The sequence below is a fragment of the Pelodiscus sinensis genome, chromosome 1, assembly GCF_052426305.1.
Source record: "Pelodiscus sinensis isolate ZL-2025 chromosome 1, ASM5242630v1, whole genome shotgun sequence".
NCBI classification, from domain to species: Eukaryota; Metazoa; Chordata; order Testudines; family Trionychidae; genus Pelodiscus; species Pelodiscus sinensis.
In genome coordinates, this window is record NC_143052.1 from 141,924,926 (window position 1) to 141,948,990 (window position 24,065).

At 44.1% G+C, this 24,065-nt stretch overlaps 1 protein-coding gene across 1 annotated transcript in view; it reads right to left on the minus strand.

Moving 5' to 3' along the window:
• LOC102448849 (scavenger receptor cysteine-rich domain-containing protein SCART1-like) overlaps positions 1-24,065 on the minus strand; it is a 68,213-nt gene that overhangs the window by 19,863 nt on the left and 24,285 nt on the right. Inside the window, exons 3-12 of the mRNA XM_089771799.1 lie at positions 17,992-18,306; positions 17,440-17,754; positions 13,289-13,606; positions 11,447-11,761; positions 7,332-7,646; positions 5,814-5,876; positions 3,457-3,771; positions 3,074-3,109; positions 2,223-2,360; positions 1,363-1,443 (exon numbers count right to left, since the gene is read on the minus strand). Coding sequence (XP_089627925.1) covers positions 1,363-1,443; positions 2,223-2,360; positions 3,074-3,109; positions 3,457-3,771; positions 5,814-5,876; positions 7,332-7,646; positions 11,447-11,761; positions 13,289-13,606; positions 17,440-17,754; positions 17,992-18,306 — 2,211 coding nt within the window. The remainder of the gene's footprint in view (positions 1-1,362; positions 1,444-2,222; positions 2,361-3,073; positions 3,110-3,456; positions 3,772-5,813; positions 5,877-7,331; positions 7,647-11,446; positions 11,762-13,288; positions 13,607-17,439; positions 17,755-17,991; positions 18,307-24,065) is intronic.

The following is a 24,065-nucleotide window of genomic DNA, read 5'->3' on the forward strand; positions in this document are numbered from 1 at the left end:
TTTTACAACACTGCACTGTAAATTTACTTCTGGAAGAACGCTCGTGCAGTGTAGACAGCCGGCAAGATTTTGCGCAAGAACAGCTGTTCTTGCTCGAGAAACCGCCAGTGTAGACGTAGCCCTAGAGTTAATTAGGAGCCTTCCAGAGCAAAGGGAGTCAGGCTAATTAGATAACCTGGGGTCAATCAAGAACAAATTGAGACTGGCTTACAAGGGCTCCTCTGCTGTTAGGTAGGTGGCATGTGAGGAGGAAGGAAGGAAGGAGCTGAAGTGCTGAGTGTGAGAAGTGTTTGGAGTGAAAGCTGAGAGCTGCAAGGCAGGAGGAGTGTGTTGGAGGGGCAAGTACCCAAGGCAAGGTATTGGGAGGGATCATTTGGGGAAATGGCCCAGGGAAGTAGTTGCCAGATGAGAAGTAGAACAAACCCCATCTGTTGATGCTGTGTTGGGGTCCCTGGGCCTGAACCCAGAGTAGTGGTTGAGCCTGGGTTCCCCCACCCCTCCTCACACCACTACAGAGCTTGTCCTGGGACTACAGAGGGGTTTCACCCCCATATTATGGACTCACCTGTGATGAGTATGGACTCAGCAGGCTATGAATCCTGTCTCTAGTAAAAAGGAAGAGGCCGTGTGATGTGACCAGCAGGCCTCTGAGGCGGAACACTCTCCGCCAGCAGCACAGGACCCACGGGCACAGCCAGAGCTCTGCCACACTATATTTCAGGCATGGCCAAACTATGGCCTTTTTTACAGTTAAAGTGCAGCTCACAGAGAAACTACAGTCCACTGCAGTTTGTGGCTAAAATTAATATTAACATTTTTTAAAGCTATGCAAATGATTGCTGCTACCGAGTGAACCTGATAGTGTAAGAGAGCTTGACAGAAAATCTCTCACATGCACATTGTATCGGGAAATTGCATAACTTTGTATTCAGACAGTGTTGTGTGGATTTCAGATGCTAAGTCTGTATTCTGCATTTGAACAGTTTTAGACTTAAGTATTCTGTGGCTGACAAAAACATCTTCAGTTTGTAACACTTTGTCTACACTGGCATGTTTTGTCACCAAAAACTTCCTTTTGGGAACAAAACAGTGAGAGTGTTTACACTGTAATGCGATTTTTGTTGAGAAAAACATTCAATTTTGGTGACAAAAAACTTCCAGCTCTGCGAGGAGACTTTGGTCTTTTTCTCTTGGTCCAGTGGGTAATTTCCTACTCCACCTACACGAGTCCAGTAACTGGTCTCTACACAGACCCAGGGCCCATAGCAGTCCTGGGCTCACAACATTGGTGGCTGAAGAAATCTAGTTGTGCATCATCATAGCCTCAAGATTGAAAGTGCAATAGAAGTAAGACATACATACCTGAGTGACTCAACATCTGCTTCTCTCCCATCCGGTTATAATCAATTTCCTCATACACAGGATCTGAGGATTTTGTGGCACCTGAAAAGAAGACAATTTGCCAAACATCTTAAAAACTCTAGATGGGAAAACTCTGAGATCATCCAGCTCTATGTCTGGGGCCCATGCAGGATTGAGCCCAACAGCATGTTCCTAGTGCTCTGCCTTGTCTAAATTTGAATGTGCCAAGTGACAGAGACTACGGTTAGTTCACTGTCACAAGTCTCTGTTCAGTTAGCCTAAAATTTCCCAGTATACATTAATTTCATTACTCATAGTTACACTCCCTGGTATTATCTAAAATAATTCCTCTCCCAAACTGGTGTGTACAGCTCTGGGCACAATAGCACTGACATATGTTCCATAAAAGCCTCTGTCCGAGCTATTACTTGATTTTTACACATGGATTTTCTGGAAATACACTAAACTGTAAGGTTATGTTTACATTGCGCTCTCTTGCACAGTAACATTCAAATACTTAATGAGCTGCCATTTTTGCGCAAAAGGCCACTTATTTTCAGGCAGAATGGCTCTTGCACAAGAGGGGGTTTTTGCACAAGAAGGAGCAGTGTAGACTGCTCCTTCATGCGCAAAAGCCCCTTGCACAAAAATGGCAGCTCATTAAGTATGCAAATGAGTCATGGCTATATTCATTGCTGCACCTCATTTGCAGATGTTATTGCGCAAGACAGCACAATGTAGATGTAGCCTAAGGTCCTACCAACACATGACTTAGAGACTGACAAAAACCTCCTGCTAACTGCTGCAGCATCTCTGCTATTGTAGAGTCATTTTACACAGTGACTCAAATCAAGACCTACCTCTGATCTGTGCCCTGGCCCTTTGTACTTGCACACCCAGCACGATTAAGACCAGGCAGAGCAGGGTCCCAAGGATAATGCAGATGATCACAGGCACCATGATTCTCCCACTGTCGGTCAAAGGGTGGTCCAGGGGAGCTGAATGGAAAGGAAAATGCAACAGGGAGATATTGTTCTGTGAAAGTCAGAGTCCTATTGAGCCACCTAGGAAGCAGGGTAACTGGCTGGGACATGGGCCAGCTCATAGGCTGCTGTTTAAATCAAGCTCTCTGCAGGGCTTCTCGGCTAGAACCAATAGACAGCAATGGAGCTGCTCAGCACCACATGGAGCTCCCACCCACATCACTCCCCCCCCCCTTCGGCTATATCTACACTCGCGGCTTCTTGTGCCAGAAATATGCAAATGAGGCTAAGTGTGGAATATCGCCAAGCCTCATTTGCATACATAATGAGCAGCCATTTTTGCAGAAGAGGCTCTTGTGCCAGAAGGAGCTGTCTACATTGCCCCTTCTTGCACAAGAAAACCCCTTTTGCACAATGCCATTATGCCGATTACTTTTCAGGAAGAACAGCATTGCGCAAGAGGGTTTTTGTTGCACAAGAAGGGACAGTGTAGACAGCACCTTCTGCAAAAATGGCGGCTCATTAGGTATGCAAATGAGGTTCAGTGATATTCCACGCTTAGCCTCATTTGCATATTACTGGCACAAGAAGCCGCGAGTGAAGATATAGCCTTAGATTTCACACTCTGTGTAAATTTGCTCATGCACTAAGCTTGGAGGTCCCAGCTCATCCCTCTGTAAGCCTGGGTTCAGGGCAATTTAACACTTGATTGGCAAAAAATGTGTTACCTGTTGTAGCTGATGAAGGTGTTGTCTCTGTTGCACCTGCAAAGGGAAAAGGAAGGAGAACTGGAATGGAGTGTGGAGGAGGTGACATGCTGTTATATGATTGTTCCTGAGTCCCCATGTGCCTCTGCACATCACCTACGTTTCACCCATGATCTCTTCCTCAGAGCAACATGGAGATAGTGGCTTTGCCTGTGCTAGATAAAGGAAGCAACATGATCTGATTCCATAGCACATCTGAATGAAAAATGGTTCCACCACATTCCATCCCATGAAAGAAATAGGAGGCCTGGTCTGTGGGCAAGCAGAAGGACCCAGCTGCTCTGACATCTGTTTCCACTTAAAATTATATAATGAAACAGCAGGAAACATCTCCTGTCACTCACCTGAGCAATTCACGGCAGCATCTTCCTTATGACCACAGTTGCTATCACCCCAGGACTTGGCAGGACAGTCCCAGAGAGATGATTCTGTCCCTCTACAATTCAGCGTCTCCACCCAGATGTGCCCAGTCCCCTCGCCGAATGCAGCCTCGCCCAGGGCAGACACGGCCGCTCCACAGCCCAGTTGTTTACACGTCACATTAGCATCTGCCACGTCCCAGGAGTCATCACAGACTGTGCCCCAGGAGCCACGGTACCAAACCTCCACTCGGCCCGAGCATCTGCCCTCTCCTCCCACGAGGCGCAACTTCTCCTTGTCTGGAAATGCAGAAACCTTCCATGTTACTGGGACAGCTGGGAAAGGCCTTAGGGCAAGGGTGGCCAACCTGTTCCAGATGAAGAGCCACAATAGCAGTGGAGACAACGTGAAGATCCGGGGCAAAGTTATTGAGAGAAAAAAAAAGCACCATGCTGGGAGAAAATAGGTGCTGGTACATCTGTCCCATGGCACAGCTTTTTTTTGGGGGGGGGGGAGGAACAACTTTTTCCCGGGTCTTCCCGGTCCTCCCCCCCCCCCTTTTTTGACTCAACAATTATTCCCTGCCTCTTCATGCTATCTCCAGTTATTGTGGTTCACCAAAAAAAAAAAAAAAACCCATACCCACACCCACTGGGAAGGGGTGGGAGGTGTAAGCTCTGGGAAGGAATTTGGGTGCAGGAAGAAGCAGAGAAGAGGATGCTGGCTCAGAGAGGGGGTTCCAGGCTGGAGAGAGTTGGGGTCAGGTGGAGGTTTGGGTGCTGAGCAAGCCATAGGCTTGTGGCTGTGAGGGTACAGGAATTTGGGCTGGGATGCATGAGGGGCTCAGGGCAGGTCTGGGAGTATGATGGGCTCAGGATACAGATTTGCAGTGTGTGGCTGGTGCAAGAGTGTTGTGGCAGAAGACGGGATGTGAGGGTGCAGGAGTGTGGGGATGTGAGATACTCAGGACAGGGAGTTCCAGTGTATGATAGGCTCAGGTTTGGAGTCTGGGGGGGTGCAGGAGTGTTATGATGCTGCGGCCAGATGGGGGGTTGGCCCCAGTTGGGGGCTTGTTGGCCAGGCTTCATTTTTAAATAAAATATTATGTTACACACAAAAAGTTTCAGCATTGTCTTTATTTATGAGAGGGACGGGGAACCGTTTTGAGTCAGGGGTCACTGACCCACAGAAAAGTCAGTCAAGGCCACAAAACTGAGATGAAAAAAACAACTGCTCCCAAACCCTCCAAGCTTCATTAATGTAGCTTCAACTGTGCTGGTGGGTGCTGGGGCAGGGTGCTCATGGGGGAGGTCTGACCAGGAGGAGAGGACAGAGATAGCTGGGGCCAGAACCTGGGGATCCCAGGTCTCAGGAAGCACTCTGGCTGCTCTTCCCCTTCCTTCCCCAAGGCACCCCCCCTTCTCTAACCCAACCCCTCTCACCTTCCCTCTCCCCTCTCCAACCCAGCCCCCCTCCCCTTCCCCAAAGCCAGGCACACACACCCCTAACTCAATCTCCCCCACAGAGCCAAGCACCGGCCCCCCTCTGTACCAATCCCCCTCCCCCCTCAACCTAATTCTCAGGTCCCGGAGGCGGAGCTGCCACTACAGTCACACGTGTATCCCTCCAGGCTTTGGGGCGCATGTGCTGGGCAATCGGCCTTAAGATGTGCTGGCTGGGATGCTGTGAGCGCCCCCGCCCAGCCTAATCTCCCTTCCTGCTTGATCCTGCCTTGAGGGCGGGGGGCTGGACTCGATGACCTCTCGAGGTCCCTTCCAGTCCTATTATTCTATGATTCTATGATTCTATGATTCCCCTCCCCCAGACTAGATCCAGGCAACCCCCAATTCCCTGCTCTAATCTAATTCTCGGGTTCCAGAATCACCGCCACCGCTACAGCCACACGTCTCCCTCCAGAAGCTGGGGCATGTGCACTGAGTGGCCGGTAAGTCGTGCACACACCCCCTTTCCCCAGAGCCAGACACCTCCCTTCCTCACTCTAACCCAATCCCCCTTCCCCACTAACTTTATGCCCAGGTCCCGGAGCCACCACTGGCACCACCGCCGCACCTGGAGCCGCTGCCACTGCTGCTGCCTGTGCTCACCCAGCTTGCACATGCAGGATATGACGTAGTGCACTGGGGGCCGTGAGCACAACGGTGCGGGCCGTGAGCATGCATGCGGCTCACAGCGGTCCAGCTGTAAGAGCAGCTGACCTCAGCGGTTTCAGGTTCTGTCCCAGTTCCATCAGAGGCTAAAATTTTTTTCTGTGGCTCATGAGCCATGGATTGGCCACCCCTGCCTTAGAGAATGAGGAGGAGACAAAAGGAGGCAGAGATACCTGTGCAGCTCGTCGAGTTTGGACATTCAGCAAATGTGCTCTGAGGTGTTTTCTCTTTCCCTGCTACACAGATAAAACACAGAGGTGAATTGACTGGACAGCATGTGCACTGAGGGATAAAGTAGGGTTTGTTGGTATTTCAAACCTCTAATACCAGTACTTTATAAATTGGCCAAAAGCTAAAAACTCAGTAATTTGAATAATTAGAGCCCTGCAAATCTGCAAAAATCTGTGGCTCATTTTTCCTGATACAAATGCAGATGAGGATACACATTTTGGATCTAGAACTATGCAAATTTGTGCATGTCTGCTTTGCGCCTCTGGATGTGGATATATAGGGATCATTTTTGCAGATGCAGGAGTGGATTGGTATTTTGTATCCGCACAGGGCTCTATGACTACTTAGCTCTTCTGGTGTTTCTCTGGATTTTGAAGTCTTTAATCAGTCCCCTGCTGGTATGCATATGTCTAACTGATAGGACTGTCTAGCTGTAGACACTACCTATGCCAAAGACAGAGGGTGTCAGTGTATCTATCTATGTCCCTGACCTAGTGCTGTTTACATTATTACCGACATCTCTTGGGAGTGTGGATTTTTCACATCCCCAAGCAACTTCACTGGGTCAACATAATTTTTAGCACAGAATAGCCTGGCATTTACTCTAGCTTCCCACTCTGATAACATACCTGAATCCCCTCTATGGAGACAGGAATGTGAATGGACCTATGAACTGAAATGCACCCTAATCACTGCAGGAACCAATAAAAGAGGAATATTTGCCATAGTTGAGAGCAGGATTCCAGTCCCAGTTTTTGCAATTCTGAAGTGAAGTATGAAACACTGCTTATTAAGAATGTCTGGGAAGGGCTTTGTTTGTTAATAGTGTTTATGTACCTATATGAGGAGATTTCCGAGATGAAATGGCTTTTTAATCTGGTTTCAAGAGACTTAACATGATCCAGTGGCTGCAAGGTGAAGCTAGACAAATTCAGACTCAATAAAAACCAGGTTTCTTAGCCGTCACTGTAATTAACTATTGAAACATTTTACATAGGCTGTGGTGAATTCTACATTACTTGGAAGTCTTTAATTCAGGACATGATGTTTTTCTAAAAGAGATGTTGTAGCTAAACCAGAATGTATAGGCTACATGCAGGATTTCTTGGTTTATAATCTATGGCCTTCCAGATGAGATTATTGTAACAGGCTCTGCGGCCCTTAAAATCTCCTATTTGATTACTTTACTGAGTAATAGATTAGATAACAACTGATAATGCCTTATAATGTGTATTTTTTAATAACTGATTTCCAGGTTCATTATTAAGAACTACATTCCAATCTCTGTAACCTCAGAAACTGAAAATAAGTATGTACCATTACTGAGTATGTTAAAAGAATATAACTAGATATTTTATAAAATAGAATGAAAATATAAAGTACCATAATTATATCAAAACCTTTCAGTGAGTTAAATTTAATCTTTTGAGTATTTATATAGCACATAGTTTGCTATTTACCTTTACATGATAAGTGGGTTTCTTGTTCTCTGGCCTTACATGACTCTGGAGTCCATGGGTCTGATGGGCATTGCCACAGGGAGCTGTGCTGCTTATTGCATCGAATATTATCCACCCAGGTATGTCCAGAGCCAGTTCCATATGTAAACTCACTTACGAGAGTCCCACTATCTCCACAGTCTAGCTGTTTGCATATAAGTGCTCTGGTAACTGCATCCATAGGAGTGTTGCAAACGCTGCCCCATGTCCCATTGTAGAAAACTTCCAGACGCCCAGCACAGTCACTGCCATTCACCAGCCTCAGATCTGTGAGCCCTGGAAAGAAATGCAGAGAATTGACCAACTGGCTCTGCTGTTTCCTGATTCTGAAACTCAATGTGGTTTGAAGGTTGAATCCCTGAGATCGTTAGTAAACCTGCACATTCTTCTATAGAAGCAACATTCATTTCATGACTCAGAGAGACTCCTCTGGAGACCAGTTACAGGAGTTATTCACAATGGAACTGTTATTTAAAAGACACCATTCACCAACAGTAACACACAGTAGTACCCAAGATTCAGAATTTTAAAAAAGCTGAGGAAATAGTGTGATATTTCCAGTAATCCTTGATATTAGCTGTTGTCAACGTAGACTTTTTAATACCCAACTGCCAAGATTGCTATGTCGTCAAAGGAAGACTAAGAATCATAGGGTACGTCTAGACTACATGCCTCTGTCGCCAGAGGCATGTAGATTAGGCTACCAGACATAAATAATCGCCGCTTCATTTAAATTTACATGGCTGCCGCGCTGAGCCGACAAACAGCTGATTAGCTGTTTGTCGGCTCAGCGCGATAGTCTGGACGCACGGGTGGCGACATCAAAGGTATTTGTCGACCATCCAGGTAAACCTCATCCCAGGAGGCTTACCTGGGTGGTCGACAAATACCTTTGATGTCGACAGCCGCGCATCCAGACTACCGTGCTGAGCCGACAAACAGCTGATCGGTTCAGCGCGGCTGCCATGTAAATTTAAATGAAGCGGCGATTATTTAAATCGCCGCTTCATTTTACTATGTCCGGTAGCCTAATCTACATGCCTCTGGCGACAGAGGCATATAGTCTAGACGTACCCATGGAATCATAGAATACTAGGACTGGAAGGAACCTCGAGAGGTCATCGAGTCCAGTCCCCTGACCTCATGGCAGGACCAAATACTGTCTAGACCATCCCTGATAGACATTTATCTAACCTACTCTTAAATATCTCCACAGATGGGGATTCCACAACCTCCCTGGGCAATTTATTCCAATCTTTAACTACCCTGACAGTTAGGAACTTTTTCCTAATGTCCAGCCTAAACCTCCCTTGCTGCAGTTTAACCCCATTGCTTTTTGGTCTATCCTCAGAGGCCAAGATGAACAAGTTTTTTCCCTCCTTCTTATGACCCCCTTTTAGGGTATGGCTACACGTGGCACGGAGTAGCTAGTTTGGATTGGGCTTCTAATCCGAACTAGCTGTACTCCTCGTGGAATGAGGCATGCGGCACGGGGTTCGAACTAGCCGGCATTTAAAAATGGCACCAGCCGGCTTTATGCAAATGAAGCCCGGGAAATTCAAATCCCGGGCTTCATTTGCAATTGCGGATGACTACATTACCCCCGCTAGTTCGAACTAGCGGGGTAGTGTAGACATACCCTTGGATACCTTGAAAACGGCTATCATGTCCCCCCTCAGTCTTCTCTTTTCTAAACTAAACAAACCCAATTCTTTCAGCCTTCCTTCATAGGTCATGTTCTCTAGACCTTTAATCATTCTTGTTGCTCTTCTCTGGACCCTTTCCAATTTCTCCACATCTTTCTTGAAATGTGGTGTCCAGAACTGAACACAATACTCCAACTGAGGCCTAACCAGCACAGAGTAGAGCGGAAGAATGACTTCTCGTGTCTTGCTCACAACACACCTGTTAATGCATCCCAGAATCATATTTGCTTTTTTTGCAACAGCATTACACTGCTGACTCATATTCAGCTTGTGGTCCACTATAACCCCTAGATCCCTTTCTGCTATACTCCTTCCTAGACAGGCGCTTCCCATTCTGTATGTGTGAAACTGATTGTTCCTTCCTAAGTGGAGCACTTTGCATTTGTCTTTATTAAACTTCATCCTGTTTACCTCAGACCATTTCTCCAATTTGTCCAGATCTTTTCGAATTATGACACTATCCTTCAGAGCAGTCGCAACCCCTCCCAACTTAGTATCATCTGCAAACTTAATAAGCATACTTTCTATGCCAATATCTAAATCGTTGATGAAGATATTGAACAGAGCCGGTCCCAAAACAGACCCCTGCGGAGCCCCACTTGTTATACCTTTCCAGCAGGATAGTGAACCATTAATAACTACTCTCTGAGTATGGTTATCCAGCCAGTTATGCACCCACCTTATAGCAGCCCCATCTAAGTTGTATTTGCCTAGTTTATTGATAAGAATATCATGCGAGACCGTATCAAACACCTTACTAAATCTAGGTATACCACAACCACCGCTTCTCCCTTATCCACAAGACATGTTATCCTATCAACGAAAGCTATCAGATTAGTTTGACATGATTTATTCTTTACAAATCCATGCTGGCTGTTCCCTATCACCTTACCACCTTCCAAGTGTTTACAGATGATTTCCTTAATTACTTGCTCCATTATCTTCCCTGGCACAGAAGTTAAACTAACTGGTCTGTAGTTTCCTGTGTTGTTCTTATTTCTCTTTTTATAAATGGGCACTATATTTGCCCTTTTCCAGTCTTCAGATACCTCCTCTATCAGCTCCTTGAGAATTCTAGGATGCATTTCATCAGGCCCTGATGACTTGCAGGCATCTAACTTTTCTAGGTGATTTTTAACGTGTTCTTTTTTTATTTTATCTTCTAAACCTCCCCCCTTCCCACTAGCATTCACTATGTTAGGCATTCCTTCCAACATCTCGGTGAAGACCGAAACATCTCTGCCATTTCCAAGTTTCTTGTTACTGTTTCTCCCTCCTCACTGACAAGTGGGCCTACCCTGTCCTTGGTCTTCCTCTTGCTTCTAATGTATTTATAAAAAGTCTTCTTGTTTCCCTTTATTCCCATAGCTAGTTTGAGCTCATGTTGTGCCTTTGCCTTTCTAATCTTGCCCCTGTATTCCTGTGTTGTTTGCCTATATTCATTCTTTGTAATTTGTCCGACTTTCCATTTTTTATGGGACTCCTTTTTTATTTTTAGATCATGCAAGATCTCGTGGTTAAGCTAAGGCGGTCTTTTGCCATATTTTCTATCTTTCTGACGCAGCAGAATAGCTTCCTTTTGGGCCCTTAACAATGTCCCTTTGAAAGACTGCCAACTCTCCTCAGTTGTTTTTCCCCTCAGTCTTGATTCCCATGGGACCTTACCTATCAGCTCTCTGAGCTTACCAAAATCTGCCTTCCTGAAATCCATTGTCTCTATTTTGCTATTCTCCCTTCTACCCTTCCTTAGAATTGTGAACTCTATGATTTCATGATCACTTTCACCAAGCTGCCTTCCACTTTCAAATTCTCAACCAGTTCCTCCCTATTTGTTAGGATCAAATCTAGAATAGCTTCCCCCCGGTAGCTTTTTCAACCTTCTAAAATAAAAAGTTGTCTCCAATGCAGTCCAAGAACTTATTGGATAGTCTGTGCCCTGCTGTGTTATTTTCCCAGCATATATCTGGATAGTTGAAGTTCCCCATCATCACCAAATCTTGGGCTTTGGATGATATTATTAGTTGTTTAAAAAAAGTCTCATCCATTTCTTCCACCTGGGTAGGTGGCCTGTAGTAGACTCCTAGCATGACATCACCCTTGTTTTTAACCCCTTTTAGCCTAACCCAGAGACTCTCAACACTTCCGTCTCCTATGTCCATCTCCACCTCACTCCAAGTGTGTTCATTTTTAATATATTAGGCAATATCTCCTCCCTTTTTCCCCTGTCTATCCTTCCTGAGCAAGCTGTACCCTTCCATACAAAAAAGAAAGAGAGAAACTTTCTGTCATCTTTAACTCTCTCTCCAAACACCCATATATTTCCTTAAATCCCCTGGTAACCAAACTCTCAAGATCATTTACAGACCAGACCTGAGCAGAGAACTCCTGCATCCTCCTTGTGTCTGCAGTTGTGCTGGTCCCAGCCTGCAGAAGGACAGGCCCAGAGATTGGATTCATTCCCAGTACAGTTCACATCATCCAACCAGATCTGCCCTGATCCTTGTCCATAATAAGCAGAAACAGTTGCATTGATGGCATGTCCACATCCCAGCTGCTTGCAAACAACATTGGAGTCTGTCAGGTCCCAGAAATCATCACAAACTGTCCCCCAGGTGCCATTGTAATAAATCTCCACTCTCCCGGCACAGCGACCTGGCCCATTCATCAGTCTGATCTGCCTGCTCCCTACAAGGACAAATGCCAGCAGGTAAAAGTTAATATAATGATATCTGAACAGCTTGCACACAAATCAATGGCGCTACTACAGTGCCTTTAAAAGTCTGTCTTTAACAAGAAACATAGAGATGAAATCTGCAGAGTTAGAAAGAGATGAAGGTATGATAAAGAGATCTTAATGTCTACATTACAGACTTTACAGGAGCACAGTTGCACCACTGTAAGGTCTCCTGTGTAGTCATTCACTGGAAACAGGAGATCTCTCTCCTGTCTACATAGTTAAACCACCCCCAATAATACATGTGTTTTTCTCCTCACTGCAGTCAACCCACAAAAGTGCTAGTGTCGACAATGGAAGGCTTAGTCCTGAACATTTGACTTACAGAAGAGAAAGAACTAGCTGGGAGTTTATAGATTTGTAGAATCAGTTGTGACTTCTAAACTCAAATCTTTTCAAACATATATTTGAAAATAAGCTTAGAGCTCTCAAGGAATTCTTACCTCACAAATTTGCTTAAGCATTAATAACTATATTTGTAAGTGCTGAAGAATTGGGCGGAACTAGAAGATTAGAGGAAGCAAATATGGTACCAAATTATTTTGACAATTATGAAAGAAAGACAAGTCATCTTGATTAGTACTGTCCTATAATTCATATTTCTACCCAGAATCCAAAGCAAACATAATAAGCCAGTAGCAGCTAAGCTCTACAGAGAACATTTCATGCTAAGTATCTTTTACTGCATTTAGATACTTTCATATCAATGGATGATAAGAATAGATGTAATACCTCTTCCTTTTAGCAAAGCACTTAATAAAGTTTCTCACAAAATCAGGCCTTCTGCATTGGGCTTATGTGTGATTTTGGCTAGGATGTGATCAGTTGCAGGACTGAACCCTAAATCTATTATATATTTTAGAGTGTTCGTCTGTTTTATCAAGAACTCCGAAGTGGGTGGGATTGGAGCAGTGCTGGGGCCATGCCTCTCCCAGCCCTACTTTTACCCACCGCCCATGTCCTGCAGGATAAATAGTAGTAGCAATCTGGGCTCTAGCACTAAAGGAATGAGGTGAGGGTGCATATAATGGAATTTGGTTTTACATTTCTTCTTTTCATATGAAATTTCACATAAAAACAACATTAAAAAGCATGATTTGAGTTGCAAATTCAAGCAGTGAAAAGTTAGGAAATAGATGTATAGGCTGTTGGTATGTGTGTGCTTTATAATAAAGACATGGAGTCTGTGATCACATCCTGTCTTTTTCACAAGCCCTCTGCCTTATTCAGTGCACAGGCTGGAAGCAGAATAGATGATTTGCACTGATACTTAATTGATGAGAAGTTATGCTGTTGTTTCTGCACATAACACTGTTGTTTCTGCACATCACACACATACTTTTACTGGATATGGTTCATAATGTGCATCTCAGGTCCATATCTATTTCAGATCTCAGCAACAGGGGAAAGGCCCTGCAGTGGGTCATAATCCTATTGAACAAGCAAAGGATGTTTGTAAGATTTTCATAGTAAGTCACCTGAGCAAACAACACCGACAGCCTCAGCAATTCCTTCCTGAGCTGTCTCAGATGTGGAGATGTCACAGCCAGCCAGACGAGTCTCGTTCCCTGCACACTGGACCCTTCTCAGCCCCACGGGGCCTGTCCCTTGCTCAGACGAAGGGGGGTTATAAGCTCTCTCAGCCTCTCCACACTGGAGCTGCCTGCAGACCACGCTGGCATCGTTCATGTCCCACTGGTCATCCAGCACCTGGCTCCATACACCACTGAGGGAAATCTCCACTCTGCCATCGCACCGGCCTTCTCCATTCAGCAGCTGTAGTGCCCCAGAGAGACCTGGGCCCAGGAGAGATGGGAAATACACTGTGCACATAAGGAATAATGCAAACTGTAGAGTGGCCTAGCAAATAAAATGGGCCATATTCATGCATTGCATTAGTACAGGTATCTGCATCTGTCACAAGGAGGGAGGTTCTTGAGCGTGGTTATAATGTGCATGACACGGCGCTCCCTTGGAAAAGGCTCCCCAGTCCATTGAAACACCTCACATTTGACAAGCTCACTAGACTGAACACATGTCCTCCAGGGAATTTATCCACAAGGAGCAAGATATTGATAGGAAGCATGCAACTTATCACTACTCAGAATCATTGTGAGATGCATGTGCATGATGAATTCTGAATGCTTTCACTCAGGAGACATTTTTGGAGTGGGTTTTGTCCATGCAAATTTGGATCTTTATTCCAGTGAAGCCAGATAATTCTGCATGATACTGAGTTTTTGTGTGGAACCAATTTTGTTAGCTAGGAAAGGTGACTATCATGTTCTATGATTTTGTTTTATATTGTAACCATTTGTTTCCACCACTCTCTGGGTATGTCTACACTTGCACCCTCTTTTGAGAGAGGGATGCAAATGTAGACATTTGAAATTGCAAATTAAGCTGGGATTTAAATATCCCTCACTTCATTTGCATATTTGCGGATGGGCGTTATTTCGAAATACCTTATTTCAAAATAAAAAACGCTGTTTAGATGCAGTTATTTCAAAAGAAAGCCCTTCTTCCGAAATAACCCTTATTCCTTATCAAATGAGGTTTAACAGTTATTTCGGAAGAAGGGTTTTCTTTCGAAATAACCGCGTCTAAACAGCGTTTCTTTTTTCAAAATAGCACTATTTCGAAATAGTGCCATAACCCAAATATGCAAATGAAGCATGAGATATTTAAATCCCGGCTTCATTTGCAATTTCAAATGTCTACATTTGCATCCCTCTCTTGAAAGAGGGTGCAAGTGTACATATACCCTCTCTTATTTCTAGTGAGCTTTCTTTCTTAAAAGAAATTGTCTCTAGTTTCATTAGGGGTACGTTTAAACTACATGGCTCCGTCAACGGAGCCATGTAGATTAGTGTACTCGAAAAAGGGAAATGAAGCAGCGATTTAAATAATTGCCACTTCATTTACATCAAAATGGCTGCTGCGCTGTGCCGATCAGCTGTTTGGCAGCACAGCGCAGTAGTCTGGACGCTCCGCGGTCAACAAGGGAAGCCCTTGTCGATCGCCCCGGTAAACCTCATTCCACAAGGCATAATGGGGTGGTTGACAAGGGCTTCCCTTGTCGACCATGGAGCGTCCATACTACCGCGCTGTGCTGCCAAACAGCTGATCGGCACAGCGCGGCAGCCATTTTGATGTAAATGAAGCCATGTAGTCTAGACATACCCTAGAAGTGCTAACAAGTGCTGTGTGCTGTACAGGAGTGTCATTTACATTAAAACAAGTAACCTGGGGCACATTGTACCTTTGGGGCAAGAGAATCTGGGACTTCTGTGAGTAGCCAGCATCAGGGGCTGGATACCACAGGGGAATAATTTAAAGGGACTAGAGACTGGGATTCACCTAGTGTTAATCTGCCAGGCAAAGACAGGGCTCACATAGCCACTCTAGCCCTCTCCTCTGGACTAACAGGCTGGTGGTGTTCGGGAGCTAACACATAGCCACTATTTGCTAGGCTACATCTTGCTAGAGGCTCTGGGTTCCTCAAAACTGTAACAGAGTCTGGCAATGATGCACAGATTTACTCCTGCTCTGATTTACACAAGGGTCTGGGCAAGGAAAAACTTAAAAAACAACGAATAGTCTAACAGCATCTTAAAGACTAACAAAACATATAGATGGTATCATGCACTTTCATGGGCACAACCCACTTCTTCAGATGAACTGAGTACTGAAAGTTCAAATCCAAGAATATCTAAGATCCTGGATCTGGATTTTTAATACTCTGTTCACCTGAAGAAGTGGGTTGTGCCCAAGAAAGCTCATGATACCATCTACATGTTTTGTTAGTCTTTAAGGTGCTGCGGGACCACTAGTTGTTTTTTAAGTTTTTCGAGTTAGACTAACTTGGCGACCCCTCTGAAAAAGAACAAAGAATGTAATTGTGGCTTACCTGCCACGTAAGTGCAGCAATGGAGCGACTGAAAATTAGGCATATGGTCTCAATGAGATTTAAATACATTGAAGACAGACAAGGGCACCTGAGTAGGCAAATGGTGGTGGGAGACATGGGCTGTGCCTGATTTAAGGGAGTTTGGCCAGAGACTTTAAAGCCTTGTGGCAATTAAGGAAAGTGAGACTGTGACAAAGCCGCTAGAAAAAACAGAACAGAACAAGAGAGAGAAAGAGAGAGAGAGAGAGAAATGCCCTGTTTACAATTGGAAAACTCTAACATATGATCCTGCACCGAATAGAATCATAGATTCAAGAGATCATCTAGCCCAGCCCCATGCACTCATGGCAGGACTAAGTAATACCCAGATCATCTCCGACAAGTGTCTGTCTAATCTGCTCTTAAAAATCTCCAATGATAGAGATTCCACAACCTCTCTAGAAATTTATTCCAGTGTTTAACTGAAATGTCCTAATGTCCAATGTAAACCTCTCTTGCTACCATTTAAGACGATTGCTTCTTGTCCGATCATCACCTGTTAAGGTGAATAATTTTTCTCCCTCCTCCTTGTAACATTTTAGGTACTTGAAAGCTGTTATGTCCCCTTCCAGTCTTCTCTTTTCCAGACCCAATTCTTTCACTTTTCCCTCACAAGTAATGTTTTTTAGACATTTAATCTTTGTTGCTGCGCTCCTCAGGACCTTCTTCAATTTGTCCATGATACAGTACTCCAGATGAGTCCCAGTCAGCATACGATAGAATGGAAGAACTACTTCTCATGTCTTGTTTCAACACTTCAGTTAATACATTCCAGAATGATGTTTGCTTTTTGCCACCGTGTTACACTGTTGACTCATATGTAGCTTGTACTCTACTATGAGCCCTAGATCACTTTCTGCAATGCACCTTCCTAGACAGTGGCTTCCCAGTCTGTATGTGTGAAACTGATTGTTCCTTCCTCAGTGGAGTACTTTGCATTAGTGCTTCTTGAATTTCATCCTATTTACCTGAGACCAAGGTTCTTTCTAAGCTGAGCAGCAGCATGGCCCCATAGCTGCTTAATGAGCCCCACCCAGCCAGGGGCTCTGCGCATGGAGCTGCCTGGCTGGGGGAGGGGCACTTCTCCCTCAGCCACAGCAGCAGCTCCCGGCTGAGGACCAAGTCTCTCCCAGCTAGTTGGGAGAGGAGGGATCCTGAGCATGAAGCACTGCAGTCCAATATAGTGTTCTCAGAACTGACATAGGAATGCAGAGCCCAAGTGCCTAATTCCCCTTCTGCAGTTTGCAGAGCCAATATGGTAGTGCATTTGGCTTTCCCCAATGGATCAGGATTTTCCTCAGGTCCCAAAAAGCAGATCCCCAATGCCTATCCTTCCCTTTGCATCAGGATTTCTAAATGGACCAGGCTTTTCCTGGGATGTGTCAGCCATTACAGGCACTCTATGTATCAGTCTCATGAATTCTAGCTGTCCTAGCTGCTCCTTTCTTTTGGAAGCAATTGCTCCTATTCTTCTTGTTCATTCTTAATATTATCTTCCATGATAACATGGTCTGGGAGGCAATGTTACTGAAGCTGAGAATACAGGGATTTCTTCTGGTAGTAACTATTATTTTAATGCACACTCCTTGATCCCAGATCATTCTTCCTTTCCCTGTGCTCTGGGGCAATGTCACACACTGAGGGGCAGGTGTCATTAATCAGCATTGCTCCTGCACTTACCTGAGCAAACCACACTGGCATCACTGTCGTGTGAGCACGGAGAGGCCCCCAGGGCAGTGACAGGGCAGTGCCACAAATGGGGTTCAGTCCCTTTACAGTGAAATGTCTCTGGCCAGACAGAGCCGGTTCCCTTCCCAAAGTGCCCTCCTCCTGGCACGGACACAGCGAATCCGCAGTCAAGCTGATGACAGAGAACGTTGGCATCTGATAGATCCCAGTGCGAGTCACAGAGGGTTCCCCAGGCACCATGCACCTGGATCTCCACCCTCCCGGAGCAGGCTGTGCTGCCGTTCACCAGCCGGAACCCTGTGTACCCTGGGGAGAAGGGAGATGGGTTTACAGAGGGAGCTTTGGAACTAATTTATACCAAATACATAGGAATGGGAAGATAGGGGGGACTGATCCCTTTATTATCTTGGATTATATGGCTTTTAACAGAAACTGATGCCACCCTAGTGTCTCAACTCGCTATAGAGTAAGATTGTTGTATTGCTGTACCCTAATCTAGAATACGCATGCTTGGGATTTAGAGACATCACATTCAATTCTTACATGAGCATATGACACTGGCATCATCCGCATGTGAGCACGTCTGATTCCCATGTGCTATCTTGTGACAGTATGCCAGGTGTGACTCATTCCCTGCACAATGGAATTCCTCAGTCAAGATCAGCCCATGTCCTTCTCCAAAGTGAGCTCCTCCCGGGATAGACTGAACTGTTCCACACTCTAATTCATTACAGATAACACTGGCAGCTTTGAGATCAAAGTGTGCATCACAGAGTGTCGCCCATGTTTCGCCATGTCTTACTTCCACACGTCCTGAGCAGGGACTATCTCCTTCAGACAGCCGGGGCTTTGAATAGCCTAGAGAGACAATCAATCCATCAATGCATGTTACACTTATACTCCATACACTCCACTACACTTTTAAGTAGGTTGAGATGTTTTTCAAACTTTTTTATAACAATGTTAATATATCATGAACATAAGAACAGCCATATTGGGTTTGACCAAAGATTCATCTAGGCCAGTGTCCTGTCTTCTGTCATTGGCCAATGCCAGATGTCCCAGATGGAATTAACAGAACAGATGATCATGAAGTGATCCCTCACCTGTCATCATTTCCAGCTTCTGACAGAGCTTAAGGACACCATTCCTACCCATCCTAGCTAATAGCCCCTGCTGAACCGCTCCTCCATGAACTTATCAAACTATCAAACTCTTTTTTGAATCCTTTCAATATCTTGCCCTTCATAACATCGTATACCAATGAGATCCACAGTCTGACTCTGTGTTGTATGAAGAAATACTTCATTTTAAACCTGCTGCCTATTAATTTTATTTGATGGCCTCTAGTTCTCATGTTATGAAAAGGAGTAAATAACACTTCCTTATTTATTTTGCCCATACCATTCATGATTTTGGAGACCTCAATCATATCTCCCTAAGTATCTTTTTGAAGCTGAAAAGTCTCAGTCTTATCTCTCCTCATATGGCAGCTGTTCCAAACCCCTAATCATTCTAGTTGCACCTTTCTTGAACCTTTTCCAATGCTTTTTTTTTTTTGTGATGGGGCCACCACATCTGCACAAGTGTTCAAGATGTAGGCATAACATGGATTTATAAAGCAGCATTAAAATATGTTGTTTTACTATCTATTCATTTCCTAAAGATTCCAAACATGCTCTTTGATTTTTACTGTTTCTGCCCTCTGAATGGATATTTTCAAAGAACTATCCACACTAATTCCAAGATCTTTCTTGACTGGTAACAGCTAATTTAGAATCCATCATTTTGTATATATAATTAGGATTATGTGTTCCCATGTGCATTACTTTGCATAGATCAACATTATATTTTACCTGCCATTTTATTGCACAGTCACTCAGTTTTGTGACATCTTTTTGAAACTCTTCTCAGTCTGCCAGAGACTTAACAATCTTGACTAGTTTTGCATTTTTTACCATCTCACTGTTTACCTGTTTTCTCCATATCATTTAGAAATATGTTGAATAGAACAGTACAGATCCCTGGGGAACACCACAATTTACCTCTCTCCATCCTGAAAGCTGGCATCTATTCTTACCTTTTGTTTCCTAGTTTTTAAACCAACACCAGTCCATGAGAGGACTTTCCCTCTTAACCCATGAAAGCCTACTTTACTGAAGAGCCTTTACTGAGGGACCTTGTCAAAGGCTTTCTGAAAATCCAAGGACACTCTATCCACTGGATACCCTTTGTCCACATGCTTGTTGACCCACTCAAAGAGTTCTAGTAGATTAATGAGGCAGACTTTCCCTTTGCAAAAAACCTGTTGACTCTTCTTCAACAAATTATGTTTATCTATTTGTCTGATAATTATATTTTTTTACTATAGTTTTAACCATTTTCCCCAGTACTGAACTCAGTCTTACTGTCCTGTATTTGTTGGAATCCCCTCTGGAGCCCTTTTTTAACAAATGTCAGCACATTGACTATATCCTCCAGTCATTTGGTACAGAAGCTGATGTAAATTATAGTTTACAGACTACAATCTGTAGCTCTGCAATTTTCACATTTGAGTTCCTTCAGAACTCTTGGGTGATTGCCCAATGGCCCTGGTGACTTAGAACTGTTTAATTTATCTATTTGTTCAAAAACCTCCTCTCATGACACCTCATTCTGGAACATTTTTTAAAGCTTTCTCAGCTAAAAAAGAATGGCTCAGATTTGGGAATCTCCCTCACATCCTTATCTGTGAAGAGTGATTCAAAGATTTCATTTATTTTTTCTGTAGTGACCTTATTATCAGTGAGTGTTCCTTTGGCATCTCAATCCTTCAATTGCCCCATTGACTGTTTATGTATTTTAAAAGAAAGGTTAATGATTACTTATTGAATCTTTGGCGATGTGTTCTTCAAATTCATTTTGGCCTTACAAATTATATTTTCGTATATGGAGATAGCAATGACTGCATTAAAAATGCAATGCCTGCAATCAAATATATATGGAGCTTTGTGCCACTGAATGCTACAGTCAGTATTTTAACTAAGCGTGAAGGATGTGTGAAAAGCAAATCTTCATACAATAATGCAAGCCTGTTTGCTTGTTGTGTTGTCTGCTATAGAATTACTAAGGGTATGTGCACACTTCAAGAAGAGGTATATTCTTAGTTCAGTTTAACTAACTCAGTTTATATAGCAGTGAGAACAGCACAGTCAGTTTTTACCTCAGGGCATGTTTATACTACAAATGATGCATCAGCACAATTGCACTAATGCAGTGCTTTGATGAAGATGCTGTGAGCCAAAGGGAGAGAGCTTTTAGTTACCCCTTTTTCATGAGAGACAGCAGTTATATCTCCAGGCAAAACTATCCAGTCAACATAGCACCGCCTACATAGAGGCTTACGGTCAGTATAATTAGGTCTCTTGATAGTGTGGATTTTTCACATCTCTTAGGACATAGCGTAGACCTGGCCTCACATTAGCCATTCAAATCAAAGCTAAGGCAGCCTGGGATGAGGGTTGAATCACCCGGGTAGTTTTTTTCCCCACAAGAAACAAGATAATGGCTTTAGATAACACATTCAGATCAATACACAGTGCAGGTGAAAACAACTTTGAACTTTTTAACTCTGTTCATGCTGCAATCAGCTCCTTGGCTTGGCAGGACTTAGAGTGAAGAAGGGGGCTTTCAAACAGATAAAAAGAATGTCCCTGATAAGCAGGAGGCTGTGGTTAAGTTAGAACATAAGAACGGTCATACTGGGTCAGACCAAAGGTCCATCTAGTGAACAAAAACTTCCTTTTGTTTGTTTTAAACCTGCTGCCTAGTAATTTCATTTGGTGATCACTAGTTCTTATATTGTGGGAATAAGTAAATAACTTTTCCTTGTTCACTTTTGTCACACCACGCATGATTTTGTAGACTTCTATCATATTCCCCTTTAGTCTCCTCTTTTATAAGCTGAAAAGTCCAAGTCTTTTTAATCTCTCTTCATATGGGATCCATTCCAAACCCCTAATAATATTTGTTGCCCTTTTCTGAACCTTTTCCAATGCCAATATATCTTTTTTTGAGATGGGGCAACCACATCTGCATGCAGTTTTCAAGATGTGGGCGTACCATGGTTTTATATAGAGGCAACAAGATATTCTCTGTCTTATTCTCTATCCCTTTTCTAATGACTCCTAATATTCTATTTGCTTTTTTGACTGCTGCTGCACACTGTGTGGATGTTTTCAGAGAATTATCCACAATGACTCCAATATCTCTCTTGAGAAGTTGTAGCCAAATTAGACCCCATCATACTGTATGTATAGTTGGGATTATGTTTTACATTTATCAACATTAAATTTCATTTGCCATTTTGTTATTCAATCACTTAGTTTGGTGAGATCTTTTTGAAGCTCTTCACAGTCTGCTCTGGTTTTAACTATCTTGAGCAGTTTGGTATCATCTGCAAATTTTGCCACCTCACTGTTTACCTCTTTCTCTAGATCATTTATAAATAAGTTGAATAGGATGAGTCCCAGGAGAGACCCCACTAGTTACATCTCTCCAATCAGAAAACTTGCCATTTATTCCTACCATTTATTTCCTGTATTTTAACGAGTTATCAGTCCACAAAAGGACCTTCCCTCTTAATCCCACAACAACTTATTTTACTTCCGAGCCTTTGGTGAGGGACCTTGTCAAACGCTTTCTGGAAATCTAAGTATATTGCATCCACTGGATCCCCCTGGTCCAAATATATGTTGACCCCCTCAAAGAACTCTAGCAGTTTAAACTTAAACAACAAATGGTCTGGTAGCACTTTATAAACTAACAAAACTGTTATCATAAGCTTTCTTGGGCACAGCCCACTTCTTTAGATGACCCGAAGTATGAGTTTAGTATGTGCAGACCCAAAATAAATATGGGAGAAGGGAGAAGGGGATGGAAAAAAAGGAAGGGGGCAAGGAAACAAGGAGCAGAGGGTATGAAAATATAAAAGAGAAAAACAAATAGGCAGAATTGGTAACCTATAAGCACCTAAAGATTGGATAGTTAAAAGAAGCAGATAAGGATCATAGGATAGCTAGCAGGTAGGAAGGATACTAATGCAAGAATCTACACAGACAAAAAGCTGGTGGCACCTTCACTGAATGTTAGGTTGATAATGTCCCAGCCATCCGTTATCTCGATTTTCCTTCCCTCCTCTTCCTTGTCCCCTATTTATTTTGGGTCTGAACATCCTAAACTCATCTGAAGAAGTGGGCTGTGTGCACGAAAGCTCATGCTACCATCTACATGTTTTGTTAGTCTATAAAAGTGCTACCAGACCATTTGTTATTTTTTACGTTTCTCCTGCCCCTTGAACCTTTCTAGCAGATTTGTAAGGCATAATTTCCCTTTACAGAAAACATGTTGATTATCCTCAACACATTATATTCATCCATATGTCTGACAATTTTATTCTTTACTATAGATTCAACTAATTTGCCCGGTACTGACGTTAGACTTTCCGATCTATAATTGCCAGGATCACCTCTAACGCCCTTTTTAAATATTGGTGTCACGTTAGCTATCTTCTAATCATTAGGTACGGAAGCTGATTTGAAGGATAGATTACAAACCACAGTTAATAGTTCCACAATTTACCATTTGAGTTCTGAAAGACTCGTGGGTGAATGCCATCTGGTCCTGGTGACTTGTTCCTGTTAAGTTTATCAATTTGTTGCAAAACCTCTTCTAATGGACACCTCAATCTGGGATAATTCCTCAGATTTGTCACCTAAAAAGAATGGCCCAGGTTGGGGAATCTCCCTAACATCCTCAGCCATGAAGACTGAAGCAAAGAATTAGTTTAGCTTCTCTGCTATAACTTTATCATCTGAGGGCTCCTTTAGCATATCGATCATCCAAAGGTTCCACTAGTTGTTTAGCTGGCTTTCTGCTTCTGATGTACTTAAAAAACATTACTGTTTGAGGTTTTGGCTAACTGTTCTTCAAACTCCTTTTTTGGCTTTTCTTATTATACTAGCCAATTAGCCTGTCATAAAACGGGATTTTCAGGTCTTTTCTCCTGAGCTCTCTCACTCTCTCTCTCTCTCTTCCTACTGCCTTCCCCCCTCTCTCTCAGCTCTCCTCTGCCTCCTGCCTCTCTCTCTGTCTCTTTCTTTCTCTTCTCCCCCTCCTGCCTCTCACTCTCCCTTTCTCTTCTTCTCCTCCTCCTGCCTCTCTCTCTCCCCACCCCCCTTCCCCTTCCCTCCCGCCATGGCGCTCGGCTGAGTGCTGCCTGCTCAGCCGGGCTGCTGCGAGGGAGGGGGGCGGGGCAGTGATGTACATGGCTGGGGCTGGGGTCGGGGCCGTGTACATCACCGCCCTCCCTTCCCCTTCCACTCCGGGGGAGCCCAAACAGCCCCTTGTGCTGCTGGCTCCCCCGGCGGCCCGGCTGAGGGGCACAGCGGGAGGGGAAGGGGGGCGGTGACATACACGGGCCCACCCCCTGGCTGTGTACGTCACCGCCCTGTCCCCTTCCGCTCCTCCGTGGTGGCTCGGCTGAGTGTTGCACACCTAGCCGGGCCGCCACAGGGGAGGAGGGTGGGGCAGTGACGTACAAGGCCAGGAGGTAGGGCTGTCTACATCACCGCCCCCCC